Source organism: Hyaloscypha bicolor (genome assembly GCF_002865645.1).
Source record: "Hyaloscypha bicolor E unplaced genomic scaffold K444scaffold_183, whole genome shotgun sequence".
Classification (NCBI taxonomy): domain Eukaryota; kingdom Fungi; phylum Ascomycota; class Leotiomycetes; order Helotiales; family Hyaloscyphaceae; genus Hyaloscypha; species Hyaloscypha bicolor.
Genome location: NW_020194685.1, coordinates 149,147 through 168,566, shown reverse-complemented (window position 1 = coordinate 168,566; position 19,420 = coordinate 149,147). Strand labels below are relative to the sequence as shown.

At 42.3% G+C, this 19,420-nt stretch overlaps 6 protein-coding genes across 6 annotated transcripts; 5 read left to right on the top strand and 1 right to left on the bottom strand.

The window, feature by feature from the left end:
* Positions 1–799: 799 nt before the first annotated feature.
* K444DRAFT_669933 (uncharacterized protein) lies at positions 800–2,249 on the top strand (the record flags this gene model as incomplete). Its single annotated transcript, XM_024887575.1, has 5 exons — positions 800–955; positions 1,084–1,453; positions 1,520–1,637; positions 1,697–1,795; positions 1,850–2,249. The coding sequence occupies 5 exons, from the start codon at positions 800–802 to the stop codon at positions 2,247–2,249; spliced, it is 1,143 nt and encodes a 380-aa protein (XP_024727019.1).
* A 2,064-nt stretch (positions 2,250–4,313) lies between these two features.
* Positions 4,314–5,697, bottom strand: K444DRAFT_603222 (aminopeptidase-like protein P; the record flags this gene model as incomplete). Its single annotated transcript, XM_024878765.1, has 3 exons — positions 4,958–5,697; positions 4,824–4,905; positions 4,314–4,779 (listed from the first exon to the last, which is right to left on the bottom strand). Exons 1-3 carry the CDS (start codon positions 5,673–5,675, stop codon positions 4,314–4,316), a joined length of 1,266 nt encoding a protein of 421 aa, XP_024727018.1. The 5' UTR covers positions 5,676–5,697.
* Positions 5,698–6,387: 690 nt separating this feature from the next.
* K444DRAFT_648155 (MFS general substrate transporter) lies at positions 6,388–8,045 on the top strand (the record flags this gene model as incomplete). Its single annotated transcript, XM_024885432.1, has 3 exons — positions 6,388–6,890; positions 6,946–7,314; positions 7,367–8,045. 3 exons carry the CDS (start codon positions 6,388–6,390, stop codon positions 8,043–8,045), a joined length of 1,551 nt encoding a protein of 516 aa, XP_024727017.1.
* A 1,825-nt stretch (positions 8,046–9,870) lies between these two features.
* Positions 9,871–11,747, top strand: K444DRAFT_648154 (uncharacterized protein; the record flags this gene model as incomplete). Its single annotated transcript, XM_024885431.1, has 7 exons — positions 9,871–10,101; positions 10,152–10,269; positions 10,322–10,466; positions 10,540–10,648; positions 10,698–11,064; positions 11,119–11,298; positions 11,329–11,747. 7 exons carry the CDS (start codon positions 9,871–9,873, stop codon positions 11,745–11,747), a joined length of 1,569 nt encoding a protein of 522 aa, XP_024727016.1.
* A 1,329-nt stretch (positions 11,748–13,076) lies between these two features.
* On the top strand, positions 13,077–14,082 carry K444DRAFT_621493 (uncharacterized protein). The gene is made up of 4 exons (XM_024881922.1): positions 13,077–13,229; positions 13,284–13,346; positions 13,404–13,580; positions 13,648–14,082. The coding sequence occupies exons 1-4, from the start codon at positions 13,154–13,156 to the stop codon at positions 13,722–13,724; spliced, it is 393 nt and encodes a 130-aa protein (XP_024727015.1). The 5' UTR covers positions 13,077–13,153; the 3' UTR covers positions 13,725–14,082.
* A 4,532-nt stretch (positions 14,083–18,614) lies between these two features.
* K444DRAFT_486014 (HET-domain-containing protein) lies at positions 18,615–18,911 on the top strand (the record flags this gene model as incomplete). The annotated part of the gene is made up of 1 exon (XM_024873110.1): positions 18,615–18,911. A coding segment is annotated over one exon (297 nt), but the record flags the coding sequence as incomplete, so codon positions are not given.
* Between the last annotated feature and the right edge of the window lie 509 nt (positions 18,912–19,420).

Below are 19,420 nucleotides of genomic sequence, written 5' to 3'. Positions count from 1 at the left end.
ATGGCTGTGGGGCAATAGTGCTTCTCAACAATACAGGCCATGATTGGGTGATTCTTGCAGCTTTACGAGTCAGTCGTGTGCGAGAATCGGGAAGCGCCGAAGAATGGCTTGTGTTGTCGAGATGCTCACTCTGCAATTTCATCACATCTCCACAGAAAAAGCAATACTGATACCCCACACTAAAAATATCGCTTTCTACTATCAATTCCCTTCCTCTGAAAAGCACGAAGCTAATTGTAAGCTGGAATGAGGGTAAGGGTTTGGAGGATCCCTCAGAACAAAGTGCGCTAAGCACAGTATTACGCGTGATAGATGATGCTCCGCTCCATCTTTGCTGACATATGATTCGTTATTGATTTTAAAAATTGTGGTTATTCCGCTGTTCTAGGAGAAAAGACTATGACTTATTCGTCGAAATACCCAGTCGGTGGCGTATTGATGTGACAGGCTGTTCCCCGCAGCCGGGCATTGAGATATTTCAATTATCTTGCCGGGAAATTTGTGGCTCGCAAGATTCTTTTTGATGCAGGCGGTCAGACCTTCATGAAAACAATGCACCTGTATCCAACTTTCGACTTGACACATGCGCCGGCTTCGATGGAGAATGCGGGGAAACACGTGTCGCATAGGACGACAAAGGTGGTTTGTATCGTACAGGTCTCAATTGAAATAGTGGACTCCCCTTCGCACATCATGGCATCAACCTATCTCGCGACTACATTTACTTCTGCATCTTTATGTCTTAGGTTTTCAACCACGATTTCCGCGTTAGCCCTTATGCTCTGGATTCGTTGTCGAGATGTCGATGTCGCTCCTACCTGGCGCAAGTGAGCCAGATATCAACAAAGGGCCACAAATTCTTGGAGCATGCGGTGCTGTAACAACGCTGGCTCTAATATCAGTGTGCTCTAGGATATTTGTTCGAGTTAGAATGGTTAACAATCCGGGTCCCGATGTAAGAGTGTCGCCCTGTGGAAGTTTCAAGTATTCATGCTAACAATAGCTAGGACTATGTTATCCTTTTCGCGATGGTAGGGACAATCTCCGAGTGGCTGTTCCATAACATTTCTGATGCCATTGCAGGCTCTGTCCTTAACTGGAATGGGTATTATTATTCCGGAAGTGATGAATGGCGCCGGCCGTCACTCTGCGCATTTGGATCCTGCGAAGGCTACGATCGGCCTGAAGCTCAATTTCATAACACAGCCCATCTACCTTTGGGCAATCACCACGGTCAAAACTTCCATTGCTCTTTTCTTGTTGCGAATTGCACCAAACAAGTTCTATAAGAAGTTGTTATGGGGAATCAGCGCCTTCTTGATCATCTATACTGCAGTGTGTTTCATGACCATCGTATTTCAATGCAAGAACTTGGCCGTTCTATGGGATTTTGGAGTTAATACAACGTGCTGGACGGCAACTACCCTTAGAGGTCTAGGTTATACCAACTCCTGTAAGTAACAAGCCCCAAACATTAATCTCCTGACCACTCTCCTGGACGCTTGCTGATCTCCCCAAGCTCTAAACATCTTTACGGACGTGCTGTTTGCTGTCTTGCCTGTACCTATGCTATGGAATGTCCAAATTAACCCACGAACAAAAGTATCTTTGATCTGCATTATGGGCCTTGGAGTCTTGTAAGATTACCTTCCTCCCGGTAGCATAACGTATTTTGTTGAGCCTTTTTTTTTTACAGTGCCTGCGCAGCAGCTACGGTGAAATTATCCTTTCTCGTCAACTACGGCAAAACCGGGGATTTTCTCTGGGACTCGGCCAATCTTACCATTTGGACGGTGTAAGTTTCTCCTTCCAAAATCTAGCATTCGCCGAAGGCCAATGATCAATATAGGACGGAGTGCAATACGGGCATTGTCGCGGCATGTCTGCCATGCCTAAAACCACTATTCAAACGCATCCTTGAAAAGTCCTCTTGGGCATATGGATCCAACAAAAGCGATAATAAAACCAACAACTATCCCCTACATTCTTGTGGACCTCGCCAGACCCATGGCTCCCTATACCAGTATTCCGCCACTACAAGCCATGTCACGACGAAATCTTTAGGGAATAAAATCGATGGAATAGGAAAAAACTCCAGCGAAGAGAGCATCTGGCCCCTGCAGAGCAATGCGATTACCAAGACCATGGTGGTTACAGTAGACAGGTCTGGGTCAAGAGGACATTCGGAGAAGACACCTTGGGCGAAGGTCGACATATCACCTAAGAGGGACATTGAAGATATAATTTAGTCCAAGAATGAAATTCAAGATTCGAGTGCTTCATATGTGCCAAGAGTTTTTTCAAAAGGTCTAGGAGTATAGCAGTTTTGTTCATAGTTTACCTGCCTGCCATTAATCGATTCGTGGTTCAGAAGACTGAGATTGTTAAGTTTACTCTGCATCTGAAGTACTATTTGGGTACGATTTATTTCATTTTCGTGCTAGCTAGCAGCTGAGTGACACTTCCAGCTTCATGCCTTTTATTTTGTATTAATTGGTGTTGGTCAGGCGAAATATATTCGTTGCTGATTCGGACTTTGCTAGGAGCCGCTTTTCCCAACAAATTTCGAGAGTTGCTTGCATCCCCATTTTATACTTTCGACATTAATTACGCTTCTTCTCAATCCTGGGAGGTTAAATAAGGGCCGAGAAAGCATCGATTAGCTTTCATCGGTGGTGAATCGGGTTTTAAAAGGGGCTCTGGGCCAGACTTAAAGTGAAGCGTGACACGAGATCTGCCCATAACAGAGGGATGACTCTCGTGACAGAATATATCCCATGCTGAGCTTCGTTTCGAGAGATGAGCAGCTTATCACCACACACTGCATTAACGACCGAGGAGGTAGTCATCCATGCTGCGAGCAGCGGCCGCTTTAGCCTGGGTCGAGAGTGAGCCTGCCTGAGTATGGCCCGACCACAGCCTGAGCAAGCGCAAACTGGGCGTAAGCATGTATTTAGGCGCTTTTTGACGCCCTTAGGGAGCTGATTTGGGTCCCTCGAAGCCGACTTAAACTTTCTAAGTCGTGTGCATTTATTTTCTGCCTGAAAGATACTTCCCTTTTTGGCTCTCTTACTACTGAGATTATTTCACATCCATTTTTCCTCCCCCAGGTAGCTGACGTCTCCATATTCGCCTCTACTTCGAGGAAAGACTGAGTCCTACTCGGCAAGGAGCCTCTCCTTCATCACGACTGTTTTTATATGTTCGCATCTACATTGAGTGGTAAATCTCATAATCGAGAATATTTCATTGTTAGTTATGGGGACGTCGGAATACCACGTTGCACAATGTTTACCACGGTAGGCTGGTGTTACCCCATTTGATTTGAGGGCAGGCTATCGCTTGTGAACAAATCCTTACGCGATGCTCTCCGCAGAATTCAACATACCAGTAATCATATAAATAAAGCGCACCACCAAGATTCTCGGCCCTATATGCCACTTTGATATTTTTGTTTGGGCAGATGAAATTTGTATTGGTCAATCAAATTTCAATGAGCGAATTGGCCAAGTAGCCCTCATGGTTGAGATACTCCAAGGCTCACACCGTATGGGCACTCCTTGGAGAATCAGACGAACACGCGGACTCGGATCTAGAAGCTGCGAGACAACTGGCTATAAAAGGAAAGGCTCTGCCGATTGAAATCCACAATAACAAGACCACCATAGCTTACCTGTTTGATCAAGCTGGCCACCAACTTCTTACACCGCTATTGTAGCTGGGCAATCATCATGTCTCGTGAATAGTTTTTCAGGACGTGGGTTATTTCGTCTTATCTGTGGAGCCAATTTTGTGAGACACTCGTTCGCATATCCAGGCTTGTCTTGCTAGAGCGAGGGGATTCGGATATTGAGACTATGCTGGAGTTTGATCCCAGGTTTGACAAGTATCGGACGAATGCGATGGTTTGGCTTGAAACGATCCATCCCTCTGTATGGGTAGATCAATCCCCCCCCCCCAAGACTTACTATACGGGATTCTTCCTTCATTTGCCTCAATGTTCAGTAGCTTATCTGGGCAAATTCAGTGCTCGAACCCGCACAACAAGATTTTCGGTACAATGGGTATTATAGCAGAGTTCCACGACCTTGATAATAGCGAGTTTCCGATAAATTACAACGTCGACTCGGAAGTAACTCTTATGAGAGCAATAAAGGGTGTTCGCTACAAAAGACGAAACGTGAACCTCCTGTTTATTGGCTATATTAAGGATATAGGCGCAGGGGGGTTGTAGTAAGAAGTGAAAATCAAGGTCTCATTTTTATTATATTATATACATCCATTGCTTAGACAAGCAAAGAATGAATTCTGAGTCAAGGATCCCACGGCCCAGTAGCCCGTCGCCCTGTCAAAACCTCCGGCTCCCCTTCCTCTTTTACTAACAAGATATCTTCATGTCTTACCCCAAACTTCCCTACTAGGTACACACCTGGCTCACTCGTGAACGTCATTCCCGCGCTCAGTGTTACATTTACATTCCCCTTATTGAGGTAAGGACTTTCATGAGCTTTGATTCCTATCCCGTGACCTACCCGGTGTGTAAAAGCGTCCCCATACCCCGCTTTCTCAATTACAACTCTTGCAGCGATGTCGACGGATGCGGCTGTGTTTCTGGGCTTGAGGGCATGCATGGATTGTGTCTGTGCTTCGAGGACGATGTCCCAGACTGCTAATTTTTCCTCGGTGGCTGGTGAAAGATAAGAGATAGAAGAGGGTTCAGGAAAGAAGGGTGGGAAGAAAGTCCGGCAGATGTCGGAGGAGTAGCCGTGTAGATGGGCGCTGAGTTTGTTAAACTGGAGGGTAAAGTGCGGAGGGGGACAAACCCAACGTCGATGAGCACGAATGTCTCTGCTTCCAGCACTTTGCTCCCCTCTGTGCCGCCGTGGGGGTTGGAAGCATCTTCATCTTTTATTTATATCAGTGACAGGTTTGGAGAGGGGAAAAGGAGGGGAGGTACCAAAAAGCACGATATCAAAAAAAGGCTCCAGCCCAGCGGCTCGAAGGGTATCATCCAATACGTTCATGACCTCGTTCTCTGTCAAGCCGGGATACATACATTTTCTCATTGCACGGAGGGCTTCAACAGTCCCTGTGTTAACGGCCCGAATGAGCTCGATTTCTCGGGGGGTTTTCGTCTGCTTCACTTTCTCTACTTCGCCTCCTAGTCCCACGACATTGAAGCCGGAGAGGGAAAGGCCGCGTTGGATGAAATCCCTCATTTCGTCGTCGACCATCACCTTTGGGTTTGGTATAGTGTGAGCGTGAGAGGGAGAGGAGGCGTCCCAATTTTGCAATAGTGTTGAATAGGGATTCCAGTGTTCTTGCCAGGCAATGAACTCAACCTCTTCTTCGAAAGGCATACCCAACAACCTTGCTCTCTCGACCTCAAAACTCGGTGCTAGGAACCTAGTCGTAGCAGTAATTTCTCCGGTGCTTGAGTTGATGGGCTGCACGATCATGAGGAAGGGCCGCTCTTCCGGCTCCCATACTTCCCAGTCGGGCTGCGAGATATTGGCATAGTATTTGAATGTGTAGCCTGGTTCTACAATAAACGCATCTACCCTATCTCGGAGCAAGGCTTTTGCTAGGCTGTTACGCCGGGAGACGAATTCTAAGATCGGGAGGGGCGAGGCGGAGGAGAGGAAGGGGAGCCCGGTGTCCAGAAAGGTCTTCATGGAGCATTCTTGGAATTCTGCGACTGTTTGAGGGTGTGAAAAAGTGTAAAAACTCTCTGAATGGCCGAATTTTGAGATCTGGTACTAAAGTATTAGGGTTTATTGAGATGGTGTTTATGGGGACTTACAAGGAGGAGACATGTACTTGCAAACGCGCTTGCTGTAAACAAAACCTTTCTTGCGTTTAAGGAGAGAGTTGCGCGCCCATATCTGGTATCATGCTTCTCGTGGAAAAGTTGGTTCTTCTCGTCAACAACTTTATGGAGCTTCATTCCGAGAGTTGATCTCTGTCCATCAGCCATCTCGTGAGTCCTGAATTGAGGAGACGAGAAGTTGGTGATGATGGGTGGGGTAGGTGGGGTAGGGATTGGGTGGGGCGCTAAACACCTGAAATTTCAGTGAGTGGGCAGCGGATAAAGCCTATCTCAGAGACGGGCAAGAATCTTCAACGACGTTGTAACGTTCCTTCGTCCCACCTTTGCACCGCAGACCCGATTGCCGGGTATCCCCTGGTTTTGCGGGCAGCTCTCAATCAGATTATTTCCTTTGATAACGACTATGCAGCAATGAGTAAATGCCCTGTTTCAACCGCGGCAGCATTACTCGCGGTTGCGATAAAAGTTCCACGACGGCCAGTGCTTTTATTTCCTTTTCTTTTCCAACTTTTTTCCTCGCGTTGCTTTCCCTCAATCGAAAATATTTGAGCTTTGATATGGAGTCTATTGCAGTGATCGCTTCTGAGCCGGCTGGCAAAGATGCATTGGCCTCAATCACCAAAGCTGAGGCCGTTGCGGAGATGGCCCCAACTTCCAATGAAAAGGACATTGGGGAAATCACCATTAGTGAAGGCAAAACAGCCTACTCCAAACTCTCTGTAACCCTCATGGTCGTCTTCTCCGGTCTCGCCATCGGCTCCGATGGCTTCAACGCATCGATAATCGGCAACTTGTCTCTCATCTTCGGCATCTTGTATCCGGACCTCTCGACAACTATGTATTCTCGCCTTTCAAATGCCTTCATCATTGGCATGATTGTGGGCATGTTAGGATTTGGGTATATTTCTGATAGGTTGGGGAGGAAGAGTGGTGCAGTGTTGACGACGCTCATTCTTGTCGTGGGCATTGCGTTGAGTGCTGCGAGTAGTGGGAAGGATGAGTTGGGCATGTTTTGGATGTTGGTGATTAGTAGAGGTATTGCGGGGGTTGGTGCTGGAGGGTGAGTCCCTTTATGTTTATCAATGGACTTGACTGACGAGGTGTGTTTCGTGAAGAGAATATCCCGTCTCTGGAGCCGGCGCAGCCGAAGCTACAGATGAAGATTCAGGAGTCCGTAAGAATCGTGGCTTCATCTTCGCTCTGATCGGGGATCTCTCTGCGACTTTTGGATTCGTTTTTGGCGGCCTCGTCCCTCTCCTTCTTATTCTTTGTTCCCACGAAAATGAGAACCATTACAATGTCGTCTGGCGACTGTCCCTGGCTCTTGGGCTGATCCCTCCTATTTCCATTTTCTGGTTCAGGTACAAAATGGCAGTCAGTACAGCCTATCGAAAAAGCGCCGCAAAGAAACAGCGGATTCCTTACTGGCCAATCTTCAGGAGGTACTGGCGGCCACTATTAGGTTGCTCATTGGGATGGTTCCTGTAAGTCCCAGTACCGAAATAAACGCTAAATTCATACTGACTGTTCAATCAGATACAACTATATCTCTTACCCATTTGGCCTTTTCGCATCCACCATTCTCACTCGCCTCAACGTCGGCTCATCCCTCACCAAGAACATGGGCTGGGGCACAGTCATAAATTGCTTCTACATCCCGGGCGCCTTCATTGGTGGTCTTCTTTCCGATCGAATTGGACGCCGAAGAACAATGGCACTCGGGTTCTTTCTACAAGCAATCCTAGGATTCATCCTCGGCGGCGCCCTAGGCTCAATCCAGAGCATCCTCCCCCTCTTCATTATCTTCTACGGTATCTTCCTCACCCTCGGCGAAGTCGGCCCCGGCGCAACGATCGTTCTCACGTCGTCCGAATCCTTCCCGACCTCTATCCGCGGCCAATGTCTCGGTCTTATCGCTGCCTTTGGAAAAGCAGGGGCGGCGATAGGGACCGCTGTGTTTGCTCCAATTCTAGCGAGTTTTGGGGATGTAGATGGGGGGTATAAAGGGAATCAAGCGGTTTTTTTGATTGGGAGCGGATTTGCAGCGGCGGGGGCGATGACGAGTTGGTTTATTATTCCGGATATCAGTAATAGGTTAGAGAGCGAAGATGAGGCGTGGAAGGAGTATTTGAGAGAGAAGGGGTATGAGATTCAGTGGGGTGATGTGGAGAGTGAGGACCCGGAGGGGTTGAGGTTGGATGGTGTGAAGAGCTAGATTTAACGAGTTGATTCTGGATTGTTTACATGTGAGGGAATGAGCCCCATAACTAGTTATTATATAAAGTATTAAAATTACCGAATTTATAGCATTAAGGCTTAGAAATACCGATTATTAAAATACTTTATAGAAGTGCTTTAATTATAATTCTAAGTCTAATATTATTAACTTAAGTTTAATTTATAAATTAATTTATATATATATATTATAAAACTTATAAATATTTATTTTAAATTGAATTACAAATAGTTTTAATAACTAAACTTCATAATCTTGAAATTTTATATTATTATTATAATTATTATATAATATTTTTACAAATGTATTAATATATTTAAAGATTTATAAATTTTAAATAATTATTAAATAATTTCCTTATATTATTATATTTTTTAATACAAGTATATTATTTCATTTTCGTATTAAATATATTCAATATTTCAAATTTTTGAATTCTTGTATTATTTATATAATTACTTATTTTATATTAAGAAAATAAAATAAAATAAAAGAAAGTATTTTAAAAGAAAGTTCTTTATAATATATATAAAGCTTTTAATAGCTTTTTAAAAAAAAATTCCTTAAAAATAGCTTATTATAATATATAAATAGCTTTTTAATAGTTTTTTTTAATAATTTTCTAGAAAATAGCTTATTTTAATATATAAAAAGCTCTTTAAAAGAAGGGAGGGAAATAGCTCTTTAGTAGCCCCTTACAAGGCAGTATAATAGGGATTTTGGCTTCAGGGTCACGTGGCTGCGCCACGTGACCTCCGGACGTCCGTACAGCCCGCGGTCCGCGTATATTACCCCATTCTCCTTCTCTCTTTTAGAATTAAATCAACCTTTACTCTTCTAATTTCACGTCTCATTCGTACGCTGTAATCCCACGCTATGGAAGCCCATTCTCTCTATATATTACTCCTTGTTTTAAATCCCCATTATAGCAGCTCCCTGCAAAACCTAAAGAGCTCCCTAGGAAATAGCTCTCTGGAGAGAGTTCTTTAAAACATAGCTCACTATATTATAGAGAGCCCCTTGCAATAATACTAATTAGCTTATTTTAGTATATTACCTAGTTTTATTTACTAGCTATAGTAATTACGAGCCTTACTATAATTTTAGCGCAATTGCATGCCTAATTTTAAGTAGTATATAATTCGTAGCTTTCGCAGCTTTGGGTATTTAGGTTTTAGGTTTTCGGTTTTTTGGTTTTCGGTTAATGACCCTTTATCGGAAGCTGCAGCCCGCATCTCCGACGGCCAATTCTCCCCATGAAAGTATCTTTTCAGGCCCAGAATCCCGCCGCACGACCCTTGAAATTGGTGTAATTCCGCAATGTTTGCTCCTTTCCAGTTCAATCGCTTTCGACCTCGCTGTCAGCAATCCTGGTCTCGCAAGGCACACCGCACTACTGCAGATGTCAGCGCAGTCACATACTGGCTTTCCCCTTCCATACACGATCAAGTACTACACCTCTAGCAACCTTACCCGGTTCAGCGATGGCAGTCACATGAAGTTCTGGGGATCGATGCCAGGGCAAGCGAAGGTGTTCCTGTGCTATCTTCTCGGCGCGTAGCTGCACCGGGAAGGTCATAAACATGACCTGCATATACCCTGCTCAACAAGGAAAGTCTTCACCTACTTCGTACCGACTTCTTGGACTTTGGCGGCGGCCAGACCATATTCTGATGGTAGGGTTCTAGACTTGGAATTTCTTGAGGCCGATAAGTATTGATGTCCCTTCATTTCGAATCTTATCCTCTCAGCCCTACTCTTGAGAATTGTCCTTCTTGTTCCCTTGCAAGGTAAGAAATTCACCATGAAGACGTCACTTTTCTCCACCGTGGCTCTCCTGGCGGCAGCTGCTTCAGCTGTTAGACTTGGGAGACCAGTCCCGCCTGCTCTGGAATTTTCAGCGGCGGATGCAGCAGCGGCAACGATCGGAAACGGCATCTTTCAGCAGCTCCTAGACCACACCGATCCTTCCAAAGGAACGTTCTCCCAAACTTACTGGTGGAGTTCTCAATTCTGGAATGGACCAGGTTCCCCCGTGAGTATTTGTGCACCCTTTGAGTGAAGATAGCTAACTCACAAACCTAGGTTGTGATATTTACTCCAGGTGAACTTGCTGCAGCAAAATTTACCGGATACTTGACAAATCGAACCATTGCCGGCGCTTATGCTCAAGCTATTGGTGGTGCAGTTGTGATTGTAGAGCGTGAGTACACTGAAACCTTGGCACTGAAAACAGCTTCCTAATGAGGATGCAGACCGATACTGGGGCAACTCAAGCCCATATGCATACTTGGATACCGAGGCTCTGCAATTATTGACATTAGATCAATCAATTTCTGATTTTATCTACTTTTCAAAAACTATCAACATGCCTTTTGACACCAACCATAGTAGTAACTCGTAGAATGTAGTAAGATTTTTCGATTTCTAAGGTAGAATAGGGTGCTAACGCGCAAAAGCCATGGGTTTTCAGTGGAGGTTCGTACTCAGGCGCGCTCGCAGCTTGGATCGAGTCCACTCAACCGGGGACGTTCTGGGCCTATCATTCCTCCAGCGCACCCGTCGAAGCTATCGACGACTACGTGAGTCCTCCCATCAAATTAAGTGTTCCCTCGGCTGATAAATTTCGAGTGGCAATACTTCTATCCAGTTCAGCAAGGCATGCCTAAGAACTGCAGCGCCGATGTTACCCTCGTCATTGATCACATCGATCAAGTGTTGACGAAAGGTACGGCCGATGAGATCCACGCCCTCAAGGACATGTTCGGACTCGCAGCACTTGAGCATAATGATGATTTCGCTGCTGTTCACCCCATTGGCCCATATCAATGGCAAAACAGCGACTTCTACACAGGCTACAGCAAGTTCTTCCAGTTCTGTGACGCTGTCGAGAATGCGGTCCCTGGATCTGGCACTGTAACACCCGCAAGTGGCGTTGGTCTTGAGAAGGCCCTGGCTGGTTATGCGAATTGGATCAAAACTAGAATTCTCCCAGGCTGTAAGTCTTCTTCCAAATCTCATTCAAGATGCGAGAGCTGACTTCATTATTCAGACTGCACAGAATACGGCTATTTGGATCCCACTGATCTTAGCTGCCTGGACACATACAACACCTCCAACACCCTCTACACAGACTACAGCGTCGGTAATCCCTGGGATAGACAGTGGAATTGGTTCCTTTGCAACGAGCCATTTGCTTACTGGCAAGAGTACGTCCCCTTCATTCCAGGATGTTCTTAAATCAATCTTACTAACGAAACAGTGGTGCACCAAGAGACTCCAACCATTGTCTCACGCCTCGTCACGCGAAACTACTGGCAACGAACCTGCGGTCTCATGTTCCCAGAAGTAAGTGGCTATACCTACGGTAGTGTGAATCCAAATATCAACGTTCACTCCACCAATAAACATACGAAGGGATGGAGACTCGATAATACTACACGTCTGATCTGGACTAACGGCGAGTTTGACCCCTGGCGCACCTCCGGCATGTCTTCACAGTTCCGACCCGGTGGACAACTGGCTTCAACTCCAGATCACCCGCTCCAGATCATCCCAGGCGGCTTCCACTGTTCGGATCTGATTTTGAAGAATGGGGCATTAAATGCGGGTGTGCAGAGTGTTATTGATAACGAAGTTGAGCAGATTAAGACTTGGGTTGCAGAATATTACACAAAGTAATGGGGTTTTGTACGGGGAGACAATTTACACTTTTGTGGCTCGGGGAAGAGTATAAAACTTCTACAACTGCTGCTCTAGGAGTGATGTCCATCGCGTGGAAATCGACGACGCGATCCTATCCTCCCGGGCAACGACGTCCTGTCCTGGTAGAGTTGGATACCCTTGGTCAGACAGGAAACTCTGAGCTTTTACAAGTATCGGCGATGTTCACCCACTACAAACGAAGATTAATATTCCGCTCAAGGAGTTCACCCTTCTATTGCCAAACACACTATTGCTGAATTTGCTGTCAAGTCTAAGAACCAAATTATATCCTCCGTATCTCTCTCTTGCTTCTTATTCTACATAAACGCGGTCACTTGCTTCACTTGTCAAATTCAATGTAGGTTCTGATAGGCACGATAATCAATTCATAGACAATCGCGCTAATTAGCCGACAATCGATATTTATCGATAATAATTCGAAATGTCTCGGGACAATCCATTCCACAGTCCGACTGTCCCCAATTCCACCGATAAGCTAGGCGGTGAAGCGTGTTTCAGCGCTTTGACAGCTCCCCCGCAGCCCACTTGTACCCCTATCGGAACACCAAAAATTTGTAATTTCTTTAAAGTGCTTAGAAAATTTCAAAAACTTCTAAAATAACTAAAGTAAGGTCATAAATTATAATTTCGACTTGTTTTCTGTATTTTATAATATAATTTTAAATAATTAATTAACAAACTCTTTTATTATTAATATATTATATAATATCTTAATTTAATATAATAATTTTAGTAATATTTCAAGATAAATTTATATTAGTTTAATATATTATAATTAAGACTCTCTTGCAAATAGCGACTTCATGTGTTGACCAAAAGAGCCTGCGTATTACACAAGAGTACCAAGATCCCCACAAAGTCAGCACATCTCATTCAGTATCCTTCAACGCCGTCATCGCTTATACAGCGTGAGATATGCTTCTGATCTTCAACATCGTGTGACCCTCGAGCGCTGTGCTTTCCACCTCAATGAAAGTTTTGCAACCATAGGCCTCTATTTTATTGAATTAATTTTAAGAATATTATTAATAAATTTAAAGCTAATAATTAAACCAAGCTATTAATATTATAATAAGAGTCATAATTAAATAGAACTAGGCATTTAATAATAATAAAGTAGGTGATAGTAAGGTTAGTAACGACGAGATCGCAATCTCGTAACTTAGCTTACTTAACCTTAATGGAGCAAGTGGGGGATTATTTCCCGCGTCTCGTGATCAAGCTTGAGTAGCTTCGGCCTGGCTGAGAGGCAAGCGTCATCGGGCTGATCACCTGCACTTCAACCTCCACGATAAGACCAAAGACACTCTTCAACTCCCACATCATACTTTGAACACCAAACAAAACACGATCTTCGCAACATGATGTTCTTCAAGTCAGCCTTAACTCTCTCGACGCTGTTGGTCCTGGCATCCGCGATGACGCTCGAGCGCAGCGGTAAGAGCTGTCTGAGATTTAGCTGGGAACAATCAATCACTCATGCGATAGCAGTTCCAGCTCACGAACAGATGTCCATTCCGATGGCCACCGGTGCACAGGCGGGCCGCGCCAAAGGTACGCAGCGTCTATCCACCTCTAGGGTCCATCCCACTGTTCCTAATCAGCCCACAGCCCCATCGTTCACGGTCTCCAGATCATCCGATTGCGAGCAGGAGGACGAGGATGACTGCACAGAGTTCTGCAGCCTCTTGGAGCAGACAGCAACATGCCGCGCCAACGGAAACAAAGTGACTTGCTTCTGCAAGGGCGGAAAGAGCGAGTCGAACTGCGAAGAGAGATGTTTGCTGTGTATGTCACGTGAACCCCTCCTTTCGGTCATGCCGAGTGAACGTGTCTGACTCAATTGGCGTCCCAGGCATGCCCGATAAGTCAGCTTTGGAGGAGGCGAGTCGCCTCTTTAAGCTCGGGGGACCGAGGATCGAGGAACTGTAAGTGGGTAGAATTGGTTGGATCCAGTGTGTCGCGGAAATTACGATGGCATGAATTTCTTTGTTCTGATCACAGACTTTTGCGCCACCCATGCCGAATTGTCACCTGAGCGTCGTTGAGGGGAGTCGAGTCGTAGTTATAGCTGCGGCGTTGCTCACTCAAAGCAGATATGGAGATTTCTCAAACTTGAGCATACTACTTATATAACCTCGACCGACAATTTATCCTACTAGAGTCTTTTTTCGTCTTTGAACCTGAGTAGTCGCCACTCTAACCTGAGCTAAGCCCTAAGTCCTAAGCACGCTAATAAGTCAACTGGGTTTGCTTAGAGAGGTTCTTTTTCGGCCCTCTACGAATCGGCTATGTTTTCTATATTACATTATTTATATTTGGAATTATACAGATCCTAGTTGCCTGTAATATAGTTTTCTTTTGTACCAATCGGATCAATATATTGGGGGGGGGGGGTTATTGTATCCTAGCTTTAAAGTATTGATTTTAGAAGGGCATTACTCCGGAGCCTCAGCTGAACCCAAACCCACTAGTGGCTTGGAAATGCATATTTATTGGCTACATCTGAAACCTACAAAAGAACCGAAGGAGAGAAAATTTTCAGCTGAACCTACTCGCAGGCAATTCCGCACCCGGTTCGGGCCAGCTCGCTATGCTCGCTGGTGACACCAATTCCGACATCCCAGTAACTCCGACATTGATTTTTTAGTCTATATATTAGATTAAAAAACAACCACGTATCTAATTAAGATAAATTTTTTTATATAATTATAGGCTATAATAGACTCTATAATTATATAATAGAATATTTTTTCATATAATTATATAGTATTATACTATAAATTAAAACGTGATTTTTTGAATTCTTTTCGGAAAGAACTCGCTTAATACCAAAGCCAAAAAATACCAAAAATCGCAGGGTATTAATTATATTAATTACTAATTTAACTACTAAATCAACTACCAAATTAACTACTATACCGAAAGCCATATATTGAATATTGAGAAGACAGGTTAAAGAGCTTACTAGGAGGCTCCGGAAGATACTAAAGTATAAGATAAAGCTATATTTAGAGAAGGAGGCTCGAATATAGGAGGCCCTAAAGGTATACTATAACCTATCCGAAACCGAAATTACTAGCTTGCGGATTATAGCAGGCGTATTTAATATCTCTTATATAACTTTATATAGAAGGGAATAGGAAGTAAAGCCTCTTTTGGAGAATAGAGGATATAATATGCGGCTAAATAAGGCCCAGGAAATAAGCCTAATATGATATATAGATATAGCTATTAAGAGGAGTTTCCCGCTTTGGTATAATATAGTTACTCGGACTACTATGCAAATTCTAGAGGCTATAGGCCTAATTAATAGAGATAATAATTGCCTGGGGAATAATTAGGCTTTTCGTTAGATAGAAAAGCAAAAAAAGCTTAGGAGATATTATACTATATATATAAAGCCTATAGATTATTAATGGAAGGAGGTACTTACTCCAGAACTAGTCTTGGAGATATTTATATAGCTCTAGGCTATTTTAAATAAGTATGAAATATAAATATTTAATATATATAATATTAATAAGATTAGTTTTTATATTAGGTATATTACTAGTTTAATAGTAATTATATATAAGAATATTCGAGAGATATATACTATCTAATAATTATATTTAGTACTTTATACTTCGTACTTTATACTTACTAATTAATAATTATAGGTTTATATTAAGGATCTAGCTAAACGAGAGTTAATTATAGTAATAGAGTATATTTTAGCTAAAGGTTTCGTAATTAAAGCCTTTATTATTATATCTTATAAGGTATTTAAAGAGAAGATATTTAATAATAATCTCTCTAATAGTACGAAAATCGCCTAGAGTAAAACAGGCTATATAGATAATAAGCTAGCTATGGCACTTCTACTATTAAACCAAGAATATATGAAAAGGCAAATATTATCTTCTTATCTTTAATAATTATAGTAGCTATATAACTTACGAATTTATATCTATTTATAAGTAATTAGATATAATACCTTTCTATTTATTAGTATATTTTATATACTTCCATTAACTACTAGATATAGGCTATTTCTTATAGGAGAAGTACTAGTACAAGTACTCTATTAAAGATAGAGTTCGTACGGGGAAAAATAACTTTATAAAGACTATATTTCTTTAGGTATTAACTCAAATTCGTAAGAAAACCTTTACTAAAGGAAATATCTAATTATTATTTAAAAGAGCAGGTATTTACTCCCTTAATCCTGAGCTAGTTCTTAGGGCTATAAAGCTTTATACTAAGAAGAAACTAGGTAATTAGGAAGTCAAAGGACGGCTTTATACTTTTAATAAAAATTACCTTAATAAAGCTATTTATATACCTGTATTAAACGAGCCCCAAGCTAGAATGGAACCTCCTAATTACTTAATATAGGAGAAATAGCCTAATGCCTTTCCTGATTTTGAGCTCCTTTATTCCGATATTTCTTTAAGTAATAATAAAATAGAGCTTCCTTTACTTAATTAAGCTCAAAATCAAAGTACTAATAATACTAATAACCTTATTTAACCCTTTTCTGAGACTAATATTACTGATTATAGTAAAGAGAACTCTGGAATTAAGGGTCTTAATCTATAATAGTATACTAAAACCGCTTTTATATAGATCTCCTATAGAGTAAAAGAGATCTTTATATATATAGATTTTCTCGAAAAATATAAAGATACTATATTATTTCCCTCTCGAAAGCTTTTAAATAAGAAATTCAGGAAAGGGGCCTAAATTAAGGCTAATTTGGGAGCTATTGCCAAGTAGTAGTTACGGGATAAGGATAATCGAGATCTCTGGGCTAGTAATTCCCCTTTTATAAATAAAAAGGATTACAAATAATATATTAAACCTGTTTATAGAGGCCATATAATCTTCTCTACGGAAGCTCTATATAATATTAAAGCTAGAAACGATAGGGAAGAGGAAGACGAACTTACTAGAACGAGGAAAGAGCTAGAGCTAGCCAAATGCCAGTATAAAGTAGTAATTAAAAAGGAGAAAAATAAGATTAGAAGGGAGGTTAAAAAGGCTTAAAAGGTAGAAGATAATCGAAAAAAGAAGGAATAGAGGGCTAAGGAGAAAGCAGAAAGAGATGAGAAGAAGAGAATAGAGGAGGAGGCCAAGGAGGCTAGAAGACAGGAAGCTTTAGTACAGGGAAAGAAGCTACGGGGCAGAAAGTATAAGATTAAAGCTATTAATACTTAGATAATACAGGAAGATATATAGACTTCTAATTTTAATAGTAATATATAATTTAATATTAATAAATATGGTAATTAGTTAATATATTATAAACTAATTTTAATAGGGAGTATGAATATTATTATAATTTTAAAGTAAATTATTAATAATTTATACCAGAACCTTTTTATTTCGCAAAAAGCTCTATTAGGCAATTATAGACTTAATTGAGGGCTATAATAATCTAATTTTATTATTTCGATATTTTATATAGTTAATTTAATAATTAATATTTTATTGCAAATGTCGGAGTTGGTAGTATGTCGGAGTTGCTGGGTCCGACTTGCTAGTGCAAGTCGGCCCCAGCAAAGCGAGGAATTGCCGACGGGTATCCTTCTCTTCATCACTACCAGCAACAATAAATGGCTCAAATTTGGTTCTCTGTTTTCTCTGAGGCTGGCTTGCATCTCTCTAATTTGCTCACAGCCCTCGGTCTCGCTATCCGGGATACCTTGATCCTCGAAGGCTATCTCAAAATCCTCCCAATTCTAAACCCGCTCCGTTCGCTCATGCTCCCAACACATTTTATCATTGCAAGTTTTTATTTGCAGGGGAGACATTTTAGGATCGCTTATCAATATGCCTGTCGTGGTTCTGCCGATAATGGAGAGGGACTCATATTATGTGGTTATGTTATCTGGTTAATGATTTATATGGGCGGGGCTTTGCTGTGCCATAACATGACGATATGTTTTTGGTTTCTTTGGAACATTTCATCGACAGTACTTCCATTTGTTGTGCTTGTTTTACTGCTAGCATATACCTGGTATTATCTCGATGGGAGGCCTCTCAGATATGTGCAGTTGGGCCTTTCGATATTCCTCAGAATCTCGTACCATTTGATAGGATATAATAGTCGGACTTGACGTCGCGCTAAAGGGGCCCTTCCCTTTAGTCGGGGAAAGCAAGTTGTCCCGGGAAAGCAAGTTGTCCCGGGAAAGCAAGATGTCCCGCACTAGCCTTTTTTGCCTTCTAAAAAACAATATTAGGAACTAGCTATAGAAAATCTAATTAATACGTTTTATTCGCGATCTTATAGTTACCTATTGCATAATTAAGGGCTAAAGTTTTAAGTGAAAGAATAAAAATTTATAATTAAGCAAAAGTTGTAGATCTAATACTCGCGAAATGGTCGCGAACAAATAATTCTTACAATTTTTGTATTTCTCGCGATTTTATTATTAAAACCTTAATAACTCTCTACCTACATCTTTTTTTAAAATTTAGAGAATCGTATCTAGTTTATAAGGCTTATATTTTTAATTCTATTACTTAGAATTATTTAAAAAGGTTAATGTTTCAAGTTATTAAGGATTTTATTTGGTGCGGGACATCTTGCTTTCCCGGGACAACTTGCTTTCCCCGACTAAAGGGAAGGGCCCCTTTAGCGCGACGTCAAGTCCGACTATTATGATCCTTGCTTCCAAAATCGTTACTCCGGCAATAATTATCTTTTTATACAAGATATGGAGGGGCCTTTTCTCTCGGAACGAAAATCATTACTACGAAATACTTCGATACGAACGATTTTCGGAAAAGCGTTCCATACAGCCCCTCCAGCTATCAAGACCCTTTCCCTTTGGACCAGTCAAGTGCGAATTCTCCATACACAGAATCGACTCTCGCCCTTCATACGAGGCCATTTCCTATACATTGGGAGATCCGAGTCAAAGTCGGTCCGTTATAATCAACGGTTGCAAGTTAGAGGTTAACTCAAACGCATTCGACATTCTCCAAGATAGAGCAACGTTCCTGAAAACCCGGAAGATCTGGATAGACTCCATTTGCATTAATCAAGTCGATAAGGAAGAAAAGAGTGTTCAAATCCCCTTGATGCGTGAGATCTACAGCCGGGCATCTCGAGTACTAGTCTGGCTCGGCTCTCAGCCCGATTCCAGGATAGCCATGGGTTTCATCTCCAATCTAAACAGAAGATTAAGATTTGGTGGGCTGCAAGGCCCAGAGCTAAAGACAATATTAGAAATCGGCTCCAAATCTCCAAAATGGCCTGCTCTGTTTTCGCTTCTCAATCATCAGTACTGGACACGGAGTTGGATCATCCAAGAAATCGCCGTCGCAGAGCCAGTACATATTTTCTACGGCGGCTCAATCCTCCCTGGGAATACTTTGCCTCAACTATAGAGATGCTCACCACTCAGGATGTGGGCAGTCTGTTTATCCCCTCATCTCCCGTGACTGCACCGCGGCAAAGATTCCGAGTCCCTATCCGCGGAACAGATTGCATACGACTGATTTCACGCATCAGATCTAGGATCCAACAAGAATCATGCATGGAACTAGTTGAGCTGCTACAGTTTATCTCCAGATCCGATGTAACGGAGGCAAAGGATAAGATCTTTGCTTTACTTGGCATAGCAGATCCAGCAGCC

Coding starts and splice junctions, on each gene's coding strand:
- K444DRAFT_621493 (XM_024881922.1), top strand. CDS start 13,154: ATGATGTTCTTCAAGTCAGCCTTAACTCTCTCGACGCTGTTGGTCCTG. Junction 13,230..13,283: donor GATGACGCTCGAGCGCAGCG/GTAAGAGCTGTC, acceptor ATGCGATAGCAG/TTCCAGCTCACGAACAGATG. Junction 13,347..13,403: donor ACAGGCGGGCCGCGCCAAAG/GTACGCAGCGTC, acceptor ATCAGCCCACAG/CCCCATCGTTCACGGTCTCC.